Genomic DNA, 14,182 nt, shown 5'->3' on the forward strand with positions numbered 1-14,182 from the left:
AAACTAATTCAATCTGTTAGTATTTGAGGGAAGTAATCAAAATAACAAAAAAAAGCGCGATTCAAATGAAGAAGGATTTTCCTTTTGGGCTTTTCCAACTATTTATTATAAACATATGAGTATTTATCACTGCTCGCTGATAAATAAATACCCTGCTCTAACAACATGTCTACAAAATAAAATGTAGAATTTTTTTTCTTTTTTTTTTTTGTAATATACAAGTATACGTACAGTACTTTTATCTTTCTTACGAATCTAGAAGTTTGCACATTACAATAAAATAATTTTCTATTACAGCAAAACAAAAATGATATATAATTAGTCAATAATCAAATGGAGACATTTTATTACTAATGGTCCTAATGGTGCTAAAAGGTCTAAATAAATCTCACGAAACTCACTGTGCATGTTTCAGATATTCAACTAATTATAAATTAATTTTACATGCTTTGGTCTATTGCAACTTCAGATATTATTAATTCGACAATACAATCTTACGTAGATTTTGTTATGTGAATTTTGTAGTTGAGATAATAACTGTCTTGAAGATCCATGGAACTTCAAGACATTGTCTCTATGCTTGGAGAGGACCCGGATGTGACTCCATTCTTATTTTTATTTTATTTTATTCCTTTATTATTATTGCTTTGTGTGTATATGTAACTCTTCTGTTGTCAGAGATTTTAAACTTCTATTTATGCCACAGAGATATACTTCCGTTTTTGTTTATTAGACGAATGAGATAAGCATAATTCAATTCTTCAGTTATAGAACTTTCTAGGAATAATTCAAAAACTGATTATCCTTCCACAATTCTGTTTTGATATTTTGCTTTGACTTATTTTACCATGTGCATCTTTGATCACAATTCAGTGACTTAACTTCTGTATCGCAAACTCTACATTCGGAATTCCTATGAAAATTCTAAAGGGCCCATTCCAAAGCTTTCAAGGGTACTTGGTTGCTTTGTTTAGAAGGTCGCTTTCCGAATTCTAACTTCCTGCCATTTTTTTTAAAATCTGAGTTCATATAGTTATTTCTGATTGCTTCTCTACATTCTGCTGGATCTTTTTTTTCTATCCTCATGTTTAGTACTATACCTCATTTTTCTGCTTCTTTTATGTGATTTCCTGTTTTTGATTTATTTCGCATTTCTCATTTGTTTTCAATTTTTCTGTTTAAATTTTTTCAGTATTTGGGAGTGGCATGTATGGAGTGATAATTTTTCTTACATTTTCCATCGCTTTCCTCCACATTATATCTCATCGTAACTTTGCTTCCCTCCCCCTCCCCCCAGTTGCACGACCAGCAGACTCGTGATAACAGCAGAGCAGTATCACAACTTATTTTGCAGTCGCCCCCCTCTCCCAACGATTTTTAGGATCTAATGGAAGAAAATATTCAGTGCATTATTTCAAGAGTTGCAATTTAAAATCATGTAAAAATGTTTAATGAAATAAAGGTCAATGAAAGATGTGGCCATTACGGGGACGACAAATCCGGAACACATCCAAATGAGGATATTGTACTTACCCAGGAGAGACAGGATCCCACAGGCAGACCAAACGATTAAGCTCATGGCTACAGATCCTGTTCTTAACAAAACGCCCTTTGGGGAAACAAAAATACCGGACCCTAAAAAATAAATTATGAAAAACAGTTTTGGAATTTCAGAATATGGGCTTCTAAGGAAGAAGATGAATTCAGAAAAAAATCCAAAAGTTACATTGATAGGTTTAATTATAACTCGCCTTAATAATAACTTGCCAGATATTTAAATAGAAAATGACTCGTGTCATTAATCCAGAAACGCGAATTGACGAAGATCACGGCTAATAATAACTTTAGAGACTATCCTCCTTACCTATCATGGTTCCAACAATCAAGGCCACCCCGCTGACGAGGCCCACTCTCCGTTTCAGCTTAATGCCATCTACCTCTGGGGAATCATCGTGGTCACCATTGGTTGCAGCAGATTTCAGTGGCAAGTCTGATAGGGCGCTAGCTGCTGATTGAGACGTGGGAAATCTGGTGGTCATGTGGGAGTTGGAATCCATGTGAGATACTGGAAAAGAAAAGAAAAAATATTAAATTACAAGTTCAAGAAATACCGAAGCTGGAATTGAAATCCTAAACTTTTAATTTAGCGAAGGATTTTCATCGCTTATTTATAATCCGGTATCAGAAATGTCTAAATGTTATTTTTAACCATTAAACAGGAATATAGCTTTCCCAATTAAATAATGTAACTCTTTTTCTGTGCTTAAATGTATCACTGAAGTCTTTTCGAATTCCATATTTGCGTCTATAATCTGCCAGTATCTTTAAGACACCAAAGAAGTGAATCTTTGTTTCTGGATTGTAGTCGTAAGCCTCAGTTGTGACGCCGCTCTGTTTTTTACCCTTCAGCTTGGACATCTGAAAAGTTCTTTGGTTACCAAGCACGCAGTTTTTGACTATAAGAAAAAGTGGTTTGGAGCTTAGCAAAAATCTAGTGTTTCCAAAATCTTTTGCTTGAATGGGATGATTCAAGAACTGATTGGGCATTTCAATCAGTTCTTGAACAGAGCGACTATAATAGAAAAGTAATATAATTGAAAATGTGCATCATCTTCTATTACATGCGAGCATTTGTGGAACGAGCATATCAAAGAGGACGAAAAAATTTTCTTTAGGATATGGATTAGCAACATTTCTGTACCCGCAGATTACATTCGCATCTTTCAGTAACCAGTACCATCTACTTTCTATTCACGTGTTAAAAGGTAAAAAACGAGCCAATAGGTACATTTATAAATCCATTATGTATTTATTAGGTATACTTAAGAATTCTTAAAATCGGAATCGATTATTGTTTTAACAGTTTTTTGCTTTGTGCTTAAACTGACAAATGTCATTTCAGTGCAGTAGTTTTTTAGCAAGCTCAAAATGATCTTGTACTCCCTAAAGGTGGCCTGTTTGTGTCTTTTTGCTCTTTGAGATGACAATGTAGCTCAAAGGATGGGGACTTTAGAGTGCACCTCGTGTGCCCCACATTTCTATAGCATATGTGCGTGTACGTATGCACAGAAGAGGTATAGAAACTTCACTACATCGAGAAGTTTATATGTGATATAAATCTCTTGATGTAGTTTAAAATATGCTACTACTTATTGCTAGTTAGCCCGTCACGTGCAGAAAATAGGTTCCCTCCTCCTCACAGATATTGGAATTCTTTTTATCCAGTAAAAATAGGCATATCCTAAGGAGAACGGTTATAATTAGTAGCAGACATATAACTGTTGGTTTGATAGCATTAGTAGCTTCTGCTGTAATTCCTATCAACCTAATTTCACCAGTTAACAGGTTTATCTCAGGGAGGAAACGCTGTTCCGTTTTCACTTTAATTCTCCTTCAGATGCTTTGAAATTGTCAGACATTTGTGGATAGTACAAATATGAAAACCTGTTAATGGTTTTTCATATGCCAGATTATTTAGCGTCGCAGTATTAATATACTCCGGCTTTTGTGAGGGTGCTTAATAATAGCTTATTTATTAGAAATTCCAATTAACAGTTTGTTGAAATTATTTTGGTAAAACATAGTAGTTAGTAATGACAGTTGTCTTTCTGGTGTGTCGTACGATATCACTTGTTTGACTCACTACCTCGATAATACCACGCTTTTGTGAAGGATGACGGGATGATTTGACGTAAGTTAAAAAATAATGTTTCAAGATTATTGTTTGGGAGTGTGTAATTTTCTGCACATTGTGCATAATAGCTTGATCTTGAAACATTATTTTTAAAACCAAGATGAATTTAACGCTTTATTCCAGAACTGTGCAGCCAAATGATATAAAAAATCGTCCGCGTATTAGAAGTATGGCTTTCAGTGAAGATTTTCGAAAGCGTTTGACTCGCAAGAAACAGAGGATTCGATTGAATTATTAACCCTGCAGGAAAACGTCTCGTCATCCGCGGTAGCATAAATTCTAAGAAAACCATCCTCCCTCCTATTTTATGGTTCTTCTGTTTACCTGAACTTTAATCTCCACTTCGTACGAGTTCAGTCAACTCCACCATTTCACGAAACAGAGGCTGGCATCTCATCTTTCTCTTCTCCAAGAGCTGTTCCGTTCCTGTTTTATCCGTTGTTATGCTTACCGGGAATTCCAGTGGGTGGTCACGGAGTCGTGTTGAGATGCGACCCATTAACAACTACGCGTCTCATTGTTGCTCTGAGGCGTTCGGGGATGTCCAACTTACGGAACTCCTGTTACAGCATTACGCAACTGAGAGCGTTTCTTATTAGCTTTAAATCTGTCGGAAGATGTTCTCGGAAGTCAAAGCGAGATGAAGACTGACCTTTGTTTCTACGGTAGGCACCCTGCAGGTTTCCAGACGCATCTTCTTGGAATTCAGTGACAGACTGCGAACTACCTCGTTTATAAATTCGTCGAAGAAGATGATCCGAGAAATGCGGTATGCTGAATGGAAGTGCTTTCTTTTGTCATTCCTTATCGTTCTCGCACGTAAGAGTGCCTTTCAGGGTTTTGAAATACCGGCACGACTTCAGGTGGTTAAGCGAAAATGAGTACTAAAAAAACGAATTTCCATACAGTACTGACTTTCAAGCACTTACTCCGTTACAAAGAAGTGTGTAAAAAACAGAACGGCAGAACAATTTACAGAGAGCAACCTTAAAAACTGAAGTTATGGCATTTCAGTGTTCGTGGAGATTCTACTATGCAAGCTTTCAGTAAATATTTCTTCACGTTGATTTGTATTTTCTTTAACAGGCGCCTTGGTTTCGCACCTCCACTTTGACTTTTCAAAAATCGATAAAGAACCTGAGACACGCGTAGTTGTTCATGTAATGTTCCAAAAATATTACAATAATGAAATATATTACGCTTATATTTGCTTCTGATAATACCAGCAGTATTATCAGAAGCATTCTGATAATACTGATTCCTTAATCCACGTTTCTTTAGTAACTCTAGTCATTGATCCGTGATGTGAACTCCAACGGCGATGGTCATCCGTAGCCTGTCGGACCTTTTAAAGCGAAACGCATCCACTCAAGGTGCAAATTGATTTTATTTATACGGGGTGACTCAAAACGAATCGGTCAAGGGATCCGATTTCAAACTAGTGGGGAAGCGGAAGCGGATGCGATCATTTCACCATTCAGTCGCAGTGCTTCGTTGATTTTTCACGCTATTGCACACGTTCTCGGAACACGTAAACATGGTTCCGTTGTGTGTTTGATTAGCACTGTTAACTATGTGGTTTTTACTCAAAAGATTGAAATATTTTGTTTTCCATTTGAAAACAAAAGTTTTCGAGGATACTTCCATTTTGGTAACGACATCACCAATGCTGCTACTGTTGAAGAATGCCAATAGTGATTATTCATATTTGGCAAGGTTTTATTAAAGTACATCCCGATGTTTGCGGGAAAGTTGCATATTTAGAGTTATATCTGAACTTCACGTTCAACACGAAATTCAAAATATGCTTTTAGCAGCACAACGTAACGTGTATATTCGCATGGGTTCCTAAAGTGACTCTTTAGAGGGCGTTAAGTAAAAATCGTTTACTTTACCATTTTGCAAAAGGTAAACATACGCTCTATTCATCAATGAAGCAATATTTACTCTAGATAGAGTGAATAATACTCGTTATGAATATTTATTGATCCTACGTAGCTCGGTTGGTAACGACGAAGTCTTTTAGTTAGAAAAATCTGGGTTCATATCCGTCTAGGATATGAAGAAACTTTATAAGGAGTTTTCATCTGAAGGTGACTTAGCTGATCTCGTATTGAGATGACAAGTTTCCACCCAGAAACTCGGCTTTTTTTTTCTCTATCCTTGAAAAGAGGCAAATACATGCAATTTCCAGACAAAAGTTTCAAAATGCTGCAAGACTAACTACTTTGCACCATTAAATTAAATTTACACAAACAAAAGACCATTGGCAGGTCACTAGAAAAAAAACTTTTTTTCCCTACAGGGAAAAGCCCAAAGGAGAGATGGGATTGAACATTTGTGGACTTGTGAAATTTCTCATGCGACAGTTGAAACGAATTTCCAATGCCTGTTGTAAATAAACGTTTGTACTATGGACTTGGGGCATATATGGACGAATGGCAATTCATCGAAAATATATTTCATCGAATAAACAATTATCATCATCTAATTCCTGACATTTATCCTCAAGGGGTGTACAGGATATGATAGTACTACATGAAAAATTTATTACCTGGGATCAAAGTTGTATAACTGAGAGGAGACCTCCACATAGCCTTTAAAGGAATGCGGAGAACCGACCAGGGCTTCTGACCTAATGTCCAATCCTCACCTTCTCGTGGTGCACCCTGTTAGGTATCTACCTGGATACTGAACAGACGAGGATGGGCTGGCAATTTCGGATTTAGCCGACCAAATTGTATTCTTATTGGCTTAAACCACAATATTAAATGATGGTACAACATGACAGAATAAACAATTAATCGAACGTCATTTCATCGTATGACAATTCGCTGCAAAAGTAAGAGATAAAAAAATAATTCCTCTGTAATTTTTCGAAAAATGCTTTCATAAGTAATCGAAAGAGTAAGTTTCTTCGGAATTATTGTTTAACGCGTTCAGTGCCAACCACGCGATATCGCGCGATGCGAGCCCTCACCAAACGGCCGATCACGCGTTATCGCGTGGACGTCGCTAACTGAATAAAAAAATAAAAAAAATTTGCCCACTATACGAAATTCCAATTTTCAGCTTGGCAATGAAAGTGTTAAAAGTGTTCGGTAAGAATACCTAACATTTCCCAAGATGCAGGCAAAACATGTAGGCGGCCATCGAGATTTGTAGTAATTAGTTTAAAATGTTATATAACATTTTGGCGCACTCGTGATATCATTCACACGCACAGTGCTTCACCCCAGAACTAACGCTCGGACTCAATTTCAAACACAACTACTCTTAGAACAAGTTCTTAGTTCTTTTTGTCTAAAGTACAATATATTTTTAACATATTGTTTTCTCCATTGTACTGTATTCACTTGACGAAGTCGGCATTTCCGATGAAACTAGTAGTGAAACCTTATTAAATCTCTTGTATTTTTTCTCAGTGTTTAAGTCAATTAATAGCATATATATATATATATATATATATATATATATATATAAGAGAGAGAGAGAGAAAATACAAGAGATTTAATAAGGTTTCACTACTAGTTTCATCGGAAATGCCGACTTCGTCAAGTGAATACAGTACAATGGAGAAAACAATATGTTAACGTTACCAAGCTATTTTAGACCTGGTTTTACTCCATTTCCCAAGTAAGCAAACAGACAAACAAGTCAAGTTTGCGCCTGCAAGTGTTGCAAGTCTAGCTGATCCTACAGGTAGTGCAAGACCAAGGCATCTCATGGTAAAAGTAGTATAAGCTCTGATCACTAATCTTAATATTTACCCTTAATGCAAAGCACATCTCCTAGAGGAGATGTATGATGTTTTGTATTAAAGGCAAGGGGGCCACTACCCAGACCGGTTTCGACCTTTATTGAGGTCTCATCAGTGGCAGCCAGGCTAGAAATACCAAGATTTTAGTAATACAGAGCTCATAAGTATTTTACCAGAACAAGTTACCATAAGGTGCTTTAACCTTATTAAAAATAAAAATCTCAGGAGGAGATATAAATGTAGAAAATGTATACTTTCCACACACACACACACACACACACACACACACACACACACACACACACATACACACACACACACACACACATATAGTTTTATAAATGGAAAGATTTTATTTATTTCCTTATATATACATATAGGGAATATACAAGGAGGCCTAAAGTAAATGAGGAAAAAAGTTCCGTATCTGATACCGAGTAAATATTATTATTTTTACATAATTTTACCTGTGTAAAATACACTATCTACCAATAATTGCCGGGACACTTTAGCAATTTACAATTGATACCAGCAGGCGAACCCTAATATAGGGTATGACCACCTTTGGCTTTGATCACCTCCTGCATCCTTTGAGGGAGGCTTTTCACTAAGGTGCGGCAGATATCAGGTGGAATTTGTCTCTATTCCTCCATCAAAGCAGCACTGAGTTCAGCGACAGATTGAGGACGTGCTTCTCTGGACCGCAATAGCGGCTCCAATTCGTCCCACACGTGTTCGATGAGGTTGAGGCCAGGGCGGTCCAACACCCAGCTCTTCATACGATTCCATAAGAGCTGCAGCTTTGTGGCATTAGGCATTGTCGTCTTGACAGTATTACGGATCCGTTCCATAAAAAACTCTACAATGTAGGCAGCACCTAATTATCCAGAATATCAAGGTACTAAGCTGCCTTCATGGAACCATGGCCAACGACCAGTCGTCTCACTCCAAACCAACTGAATGCACTCTACACCATTACTTCTCCACCACCAAACTTAACTTTGGATTCAGCACACTGTGGTAACAAGCATTCAATAAGCTGCCCCCACACCCTGCCATCAGAGTGGAAACAGGAGAACCTTGATTTATTGCTCCAGAATTCCGTTTTTCACTGGTCAATTGTCCACTTTACACGCTCTCTGCGGCAGACCAGACGAGCCGCATTGTTCGTTGTTGTGATGTTCGGCTTGTGTGCTGCTCTTCTGTGGAAACCCAGTAAATGGAGTTCTTTTCGTAGAGTATTAGTGCTCACCATGGTGTTACTGGGGCTCTGGAACTCATCACGGATGGTCTGTGCCGATTGTAGCCGGTTTTTGTTTGCCACCTGTTTTAACACCCTCCTTTCGCTGTCAGTCATTTTGCGGCCTCGCTGGGTGCTTTCCTGCACTAGTGATGCCAGAACGTCTCAATTTGTTGATTACATCGCCAACCGTTGATTTTGGATGCTCCAGTTGAGCGGCAATGGCACGTATGGACATACCACCAATCTGACAGCTCTCTCGAAGTCACCGAGTTCACGTTGTGTTGCCGTACCACACGTATTCAACTGCTGTGATGAAATACTACTTCCTACTATCTGTATACTAGTTTTATGTTATTCACAAACATGGAATGTTCCATAACTTCAAATAACAGAGGTGTCCGGACAATTATTGGTAGATAGTATACACCATATACACGTACAGACGCACACGAATATTTCTAAAAAAAACAAAGAACTTGTCACACTCCTCCTCCTCCTCATAAAATATTATTATTATTATTACGTGACACCTCCAGGGAATCCAAAGACTCATCGAGGGAGGGCACCTACTGTACAACTCTCTGTCTGCACCACACAATCCACTAACTATACAGCGAACCGTAACTACCATCATCATCTACACAAACGCCATCTACCGCCCACCACTAGTATTTTTGCAGACAATCACAAACATCCATGCCCATGGCGGGATTCGGACCTGCAGCCTTTTGACTGAAGAGCGGATATGCTAACCACTCAGCCAAAAAGGCAGGCAATATAGAATGAGAAAATTTATTATTATTATTATTATTATTAGACCTCCAGAGAGAGATACGGACTCTATCGAATCAGCCCATACATCATCTGCATCAGCTCTCATATCTTCTCTTAAACTCATTTGCACTGGATGCACTCACTGCCTCATCAGGCAAACCGTTCTTCCACTTTCTCACGATTCTGTGAGAGCAAAATCTAGCTCTCACCCCCTTTCTTAACCACACACAGACTTAACTTCCACGGATGCACCTTTGTCCTATTCCAAACTTCCGTACAATGAACAATTTTACTTTTCTCGCTGCTTATTTTGTAGATAATGACCGTGAGGAGTGTTTTAAGAAATAAGCTAGTCGTGACATTTATGATTTTCATGGAACTGCAGAGATCAGTTTAACGTGTTTTTTTATCAGCACAAGCTCATCTCATGTTAATCTGTGTGCTGAAAAAAATGCAATTTAAAAAACTGCTTTAACGCAATCGCTAGACAACTTGTATGCGTGTGTGACATGTATACATAGGAAGGAAAGAAACCCTTCGAGTTTCATCTCCCAAAACAGACAGACCGCATCATAACTGACCTCAAAACTACGATGCTTCGCCATAATTTTAAAACAACGTGTCGAAGCGGATTTTATTGTTATTATCATCTCATCATTATTATTCGGTCTGCCATCGTATCTAGCAAAACATGGTGTTACATGTTTACGGCATCTTTTGTACGCGACAGATTCCCCCCCCCCCTACTCCTGTCCCACCCAACTTGAACATTCTATATATGAAGTGTAATTTCAGATGCATATAATTAGATGGCCATGGGCAAATTCGTATTAATAATAATAATGAATCTGCGAAGTTGAGACACTCCTTCGTTAGCAGTATGCGATAGACTTCGTTAATTAAAATAAATACTTAGGATTAAGAATGGAAGTAAATTAGTAATTAATAACAGAAGTGAAATATTATGAGAGAAGACTTGCTCACTGGAATCACTTGCTTTATGTTTACCTGTCGAACAGACTTCCAAATAACCTTATTTTGACCGACCGATACACACCTGTCATAGCGGAGTTTGTAATTCTATTCGCTTGATTAATAACTGTTGTCGATGGGCAGCACTGATTCAATCAGAGTTGGTTTAACTCGATTTCGCACTCAGTTAAAATCCGAACTGTAATCATAGCTGTCATTTGCCGCTGTTCACCACGTAGAACTTATTTGCTGACGGAGTTTCACCGGCAGAGTCGGAAGAAATTTCACGTTTCCGTTAGATGGCCTATCGGTGACCTTGACTGCGATGTCCTTCAACCACTTCGATTACTTTGGTATTACACATGCGCAGTTGTTACTATTTGCATCGCACACCTTTCTTTGCTTCCAATCGAAGAGCCGATACACTGCTGTTCTGCCAGACAGAACACATTAAACTTCTCCTGAGATACAAATAGAAGAAGAGGGCGGATATTTTTAGATGGATGAGCAAGTAAGAAGACTAGTATACCTTCTTATTCTCGCTTTGTCATTTTCTTCTTCTTCTCCCTGGCATTCTCTTAAACACCCATAATTTCTGGCATTCTTTCTCTGAATTCTCCTCATCTCTGCTATTTTCTCCTCAAAACTCTCATTTAATTTATTACACGCTTTATTTTTTACTCTTAATCTCTCTTTCCCCATTTTGTCTCGTTCTCTCTCATTCCCTTTCTTTTATCTCTGATTCTAAAAAAATCGGATTAATAGTGATATGTTAAAACCAAGTAAATGGTTTAGCAATAATGGACTTAACATTAATAAGGATAAAACGAGATACTTCACTTTAACAGATAAGCTAGACCACGATATAACCATAAAATGGCACGAAAGGAAATGCAGCGATATCCACAATCGCAACTGTAGCTTAGTCAAAAAAAAAAAAAAAAAAAAAAAAAAATCAGTCAAGCATTTGGGCATCCATATCGATAGCAATATGAAGTGGAACTCCCACAGCACTTTCTTAACAAATAAGTTTAGGTTTATAATTAATAGAATGTATTATGTTAAAAAATTTGTAAATGCAGCATTCTTAAGACGCTCGTACTATTCCTGGGTAAATTCCTCACTGCAATATGGCATCACCTGTTGGGGTGGAGATTATTACAACAATCTGTTTCCATTAATAAGAATACAAAACAGAATAATTAGGGCCAGAACCACTACTAACTTCGCACATTCAACCAACGATCTGTTTGTCATGCATACTATTCTACCGCTACAGAAACTCTATCTCTATGGTTGTCTGTTATATGTAAAAAGCAACGCTGAAAGTTTCTTGGTATATAATGTACACTATGGATTACGCTGCGGCCGGAACACGCTGGTAGTTCCCAAGGCAAACGAAGAAATTTTTCATAAATCCTTCGAACACCTAGCGACAAGCAGCTACAATAAACTCCCAAATGAAATCAAATCTCTAACCTCGGCTTATGCATTCAGAAAAAGATGGAGAGACTACGTCATGGGACTAAACAATGTTGACAATTACTTTAAACGTATAGTATATAAGAGATCATTATAACTCACATATCATATCCGATTAAGGCACCAATATACTAACAAGTTCATTCACTTAAGAGACTAATAGATTAACATGGACATGAAATCAAACCGTGTAAGGTGAGCCCTCATAGATGCGGTCACTGGACTCGCAGTGACTGTTTCGAACTAATTCAATTCCCTGGTAACCAGTATGGCTACGGCCCTTGGTTACACATAAATACACAACTAACTTACTTTATCATTAAAACCAGTAACTTATTATAAACTACGAAAACTCTCCGAAATGCATTCTACTCTATTTGTATATAAAAGGAAACATTTATTAACTGTAACAAAATAAATAGCCAAAAATAAGTGTAAGTACCAATAGAAAATGATAGCAATACTTGAATTGTATTGTATAAGACTGTACATTGAATAGTACAACTTGATTTGTATTCTATAACACAGTATAAATATCTTGTATACGTGATGGGAATGATAATAAACTGTTAAAACACTGTTATTTCTTTCTTGTTCTCTTTTATTCTATGCATGTTAGCGTCTCTCTCTCATTCGTTCACTGATTGTCATTTATTGTTTCTTTTATTTTCATTTTATATCCTGCATTTTTTACTACTGTTGAAATTATCTTTCCCTTTCTCTCATTCGTACTTTTTAATCTCCCTTTCTCTCATTCGTACTTTTTAATTTCCCTTTCTCTCTCTCTCTCTCTCTCTCATTCGTTCACTGATTGCTATTTATTGTTTCATTTCTTACTCTCTGTATGTGAAATTATTTCTCTCCTCTCCATTTATTGTTTTTTTAATCTCTCACTATATTTTCTCTCCCTCCCTACCCCACATTCTTTTTTAATTCCTCTCTCTTTTCTCTTCCTCTTTCTATTCTCTGTCGCATTATTTTTTATTATTTCAATTTTTTTTGTTTACCTCACTAACTGTAGCAGAGAAGAAGACAAAGAAAGACGTGCGCGTTTTGCACTCCGAATGAGCGCCTGGCTGCGGCATGCAGCTCCGCAGTCCTCTCCGGGCAAATCGAATGTGGCATACTCGAAATGCGGAACAATCCGGACGAAGCTGGTTTAATACAAGTTTACATCGTCGTGCTCATAATTGCTCGGCTGAGAAGTGCTGAGATTTGCTTTGTAAACTCGTCATATTCGCAGTGTCTCGTGGTCGCCGTGAAGGTCATCTGGCGAGCTGCAGACAAGTGAAGGTCAGAATGTCACATCGATTTTTTGGGGCTGATTTAATGGCACACATACGGCGTGTCTTCGCCAGTATCTGGACATCCGGAGATGGACAGACTCGCGCACGTTTCTGCTCCCTTCCACGAAGCATAAACCCTAATATGCACGCATTGTTTCACCTCCGCTACCTCGAAAAACGTCCTGCTGGCAGCATGTCCGATTCATCTCTCTCCCAGATAAAAGCAGCTGTTTCATAAATGGAGCAAATGTAAAACTTTCTTTAGCGTACTTTGAAATTATTTCAGGAGTATGAAGACAACTCATTTCTTACGACAATATTAAATTGCGTGGCTCTTGCAAAGAAAGAGTTGGATCCGCGCTTCCGCTAAGTAGCCCAATAACCCCCCCCCCCCTCCATAGCGCCAAGGACTAAACAGAATTGTAAAATACTTCTCTCCCTAAATTATATTCAGAAAGAAAAATGTTGTAAAATCTCTCGAGCATGAAGGTTTTTTAGATTTTCTGTTGTCGAAATCTCTTAATATTTTGCTTATCAATACTGACTTATCTTTCTTTTATTTGGAGGTTTACGAAGGAGCTCAGCAGAAAACAAACTCCCCTTTATATCGAGATCAACATTTTTAGACACTAGTCTTTATTAAAATCGATACTACATTTAAATTAATATAGAGTGAATTTAATGAATTAATAGTAGACTAAGCATGCAGTAAGTGACAAAAGGCCACTCAAAATCCTACCAGAAAGTCCATAAGATTGAAACAAAACTAGATGTGATGATAGCGCTACGAAATCGACCACTTGACTGCTGCAAAGGAGGGAGCTGATGTAATATAATGTGTGTATGTAATACTTTTGTGACTAAAGCCGAAGTAAACAAAGTATACTATATCACTTTAACTGTATAAACTGGCTATACAAAGTAGTTGTATGCATGTGCTCATTACTACAGAGATGGGTGCATCTGCTTGT

The 14,182-nt window shown here is 37.6% G+C and overlaps 1 protein-coding gene across 5 annotated transcripts in view; it reads right to left on the reverse strand.

Moving 5' to 3' along the window:
* Positions 1 to 14,182, reverse strand: part of sbm (L-type amino acid transporter sobremesa) — a 196,265-nt gene that overhangs the window by 85,251 nt on the left and 96,832 nt on the right. For all 5 annotated transcript variants that reach the window (XM_090398362.1, XM_090398360.1, XM_090398365.1 and 2 more), the window contains 2 exons: positions 1,865 to 2,065; positions 1,534 to 1,635 (listed from right to left, as the gene is read on the reverse strand). In XM_090398362.1, the coding sequence (XP_090254488.1) occupies positions 1,534 to 1,635; positions 1,865 to 2,065 (303 nt within the window). The remainder of the gene's footprint in view (positions 1 to 1,533; positions 1,636 to 1,864; positions 2,066 to 14,182) is intronic.

The sequence above is a fragment of the Typopeltis vanoorti genome, chromosome 9 (assembly GCF_054136105.1).
Source record: "Typopeltis vanoorti isolate ZY-2024b chromosome 9, IOZ_Tvanoo_1.0, whole genome shotgun sequence".
Classification (NCBI taxonomy): domain Eukaryota; kingdom Metazoa; phylum Arthropoda; class Arachnida; order Uropygi; family Thelyphonidae; genus Typopeltis; species Typopeltis vanoorti.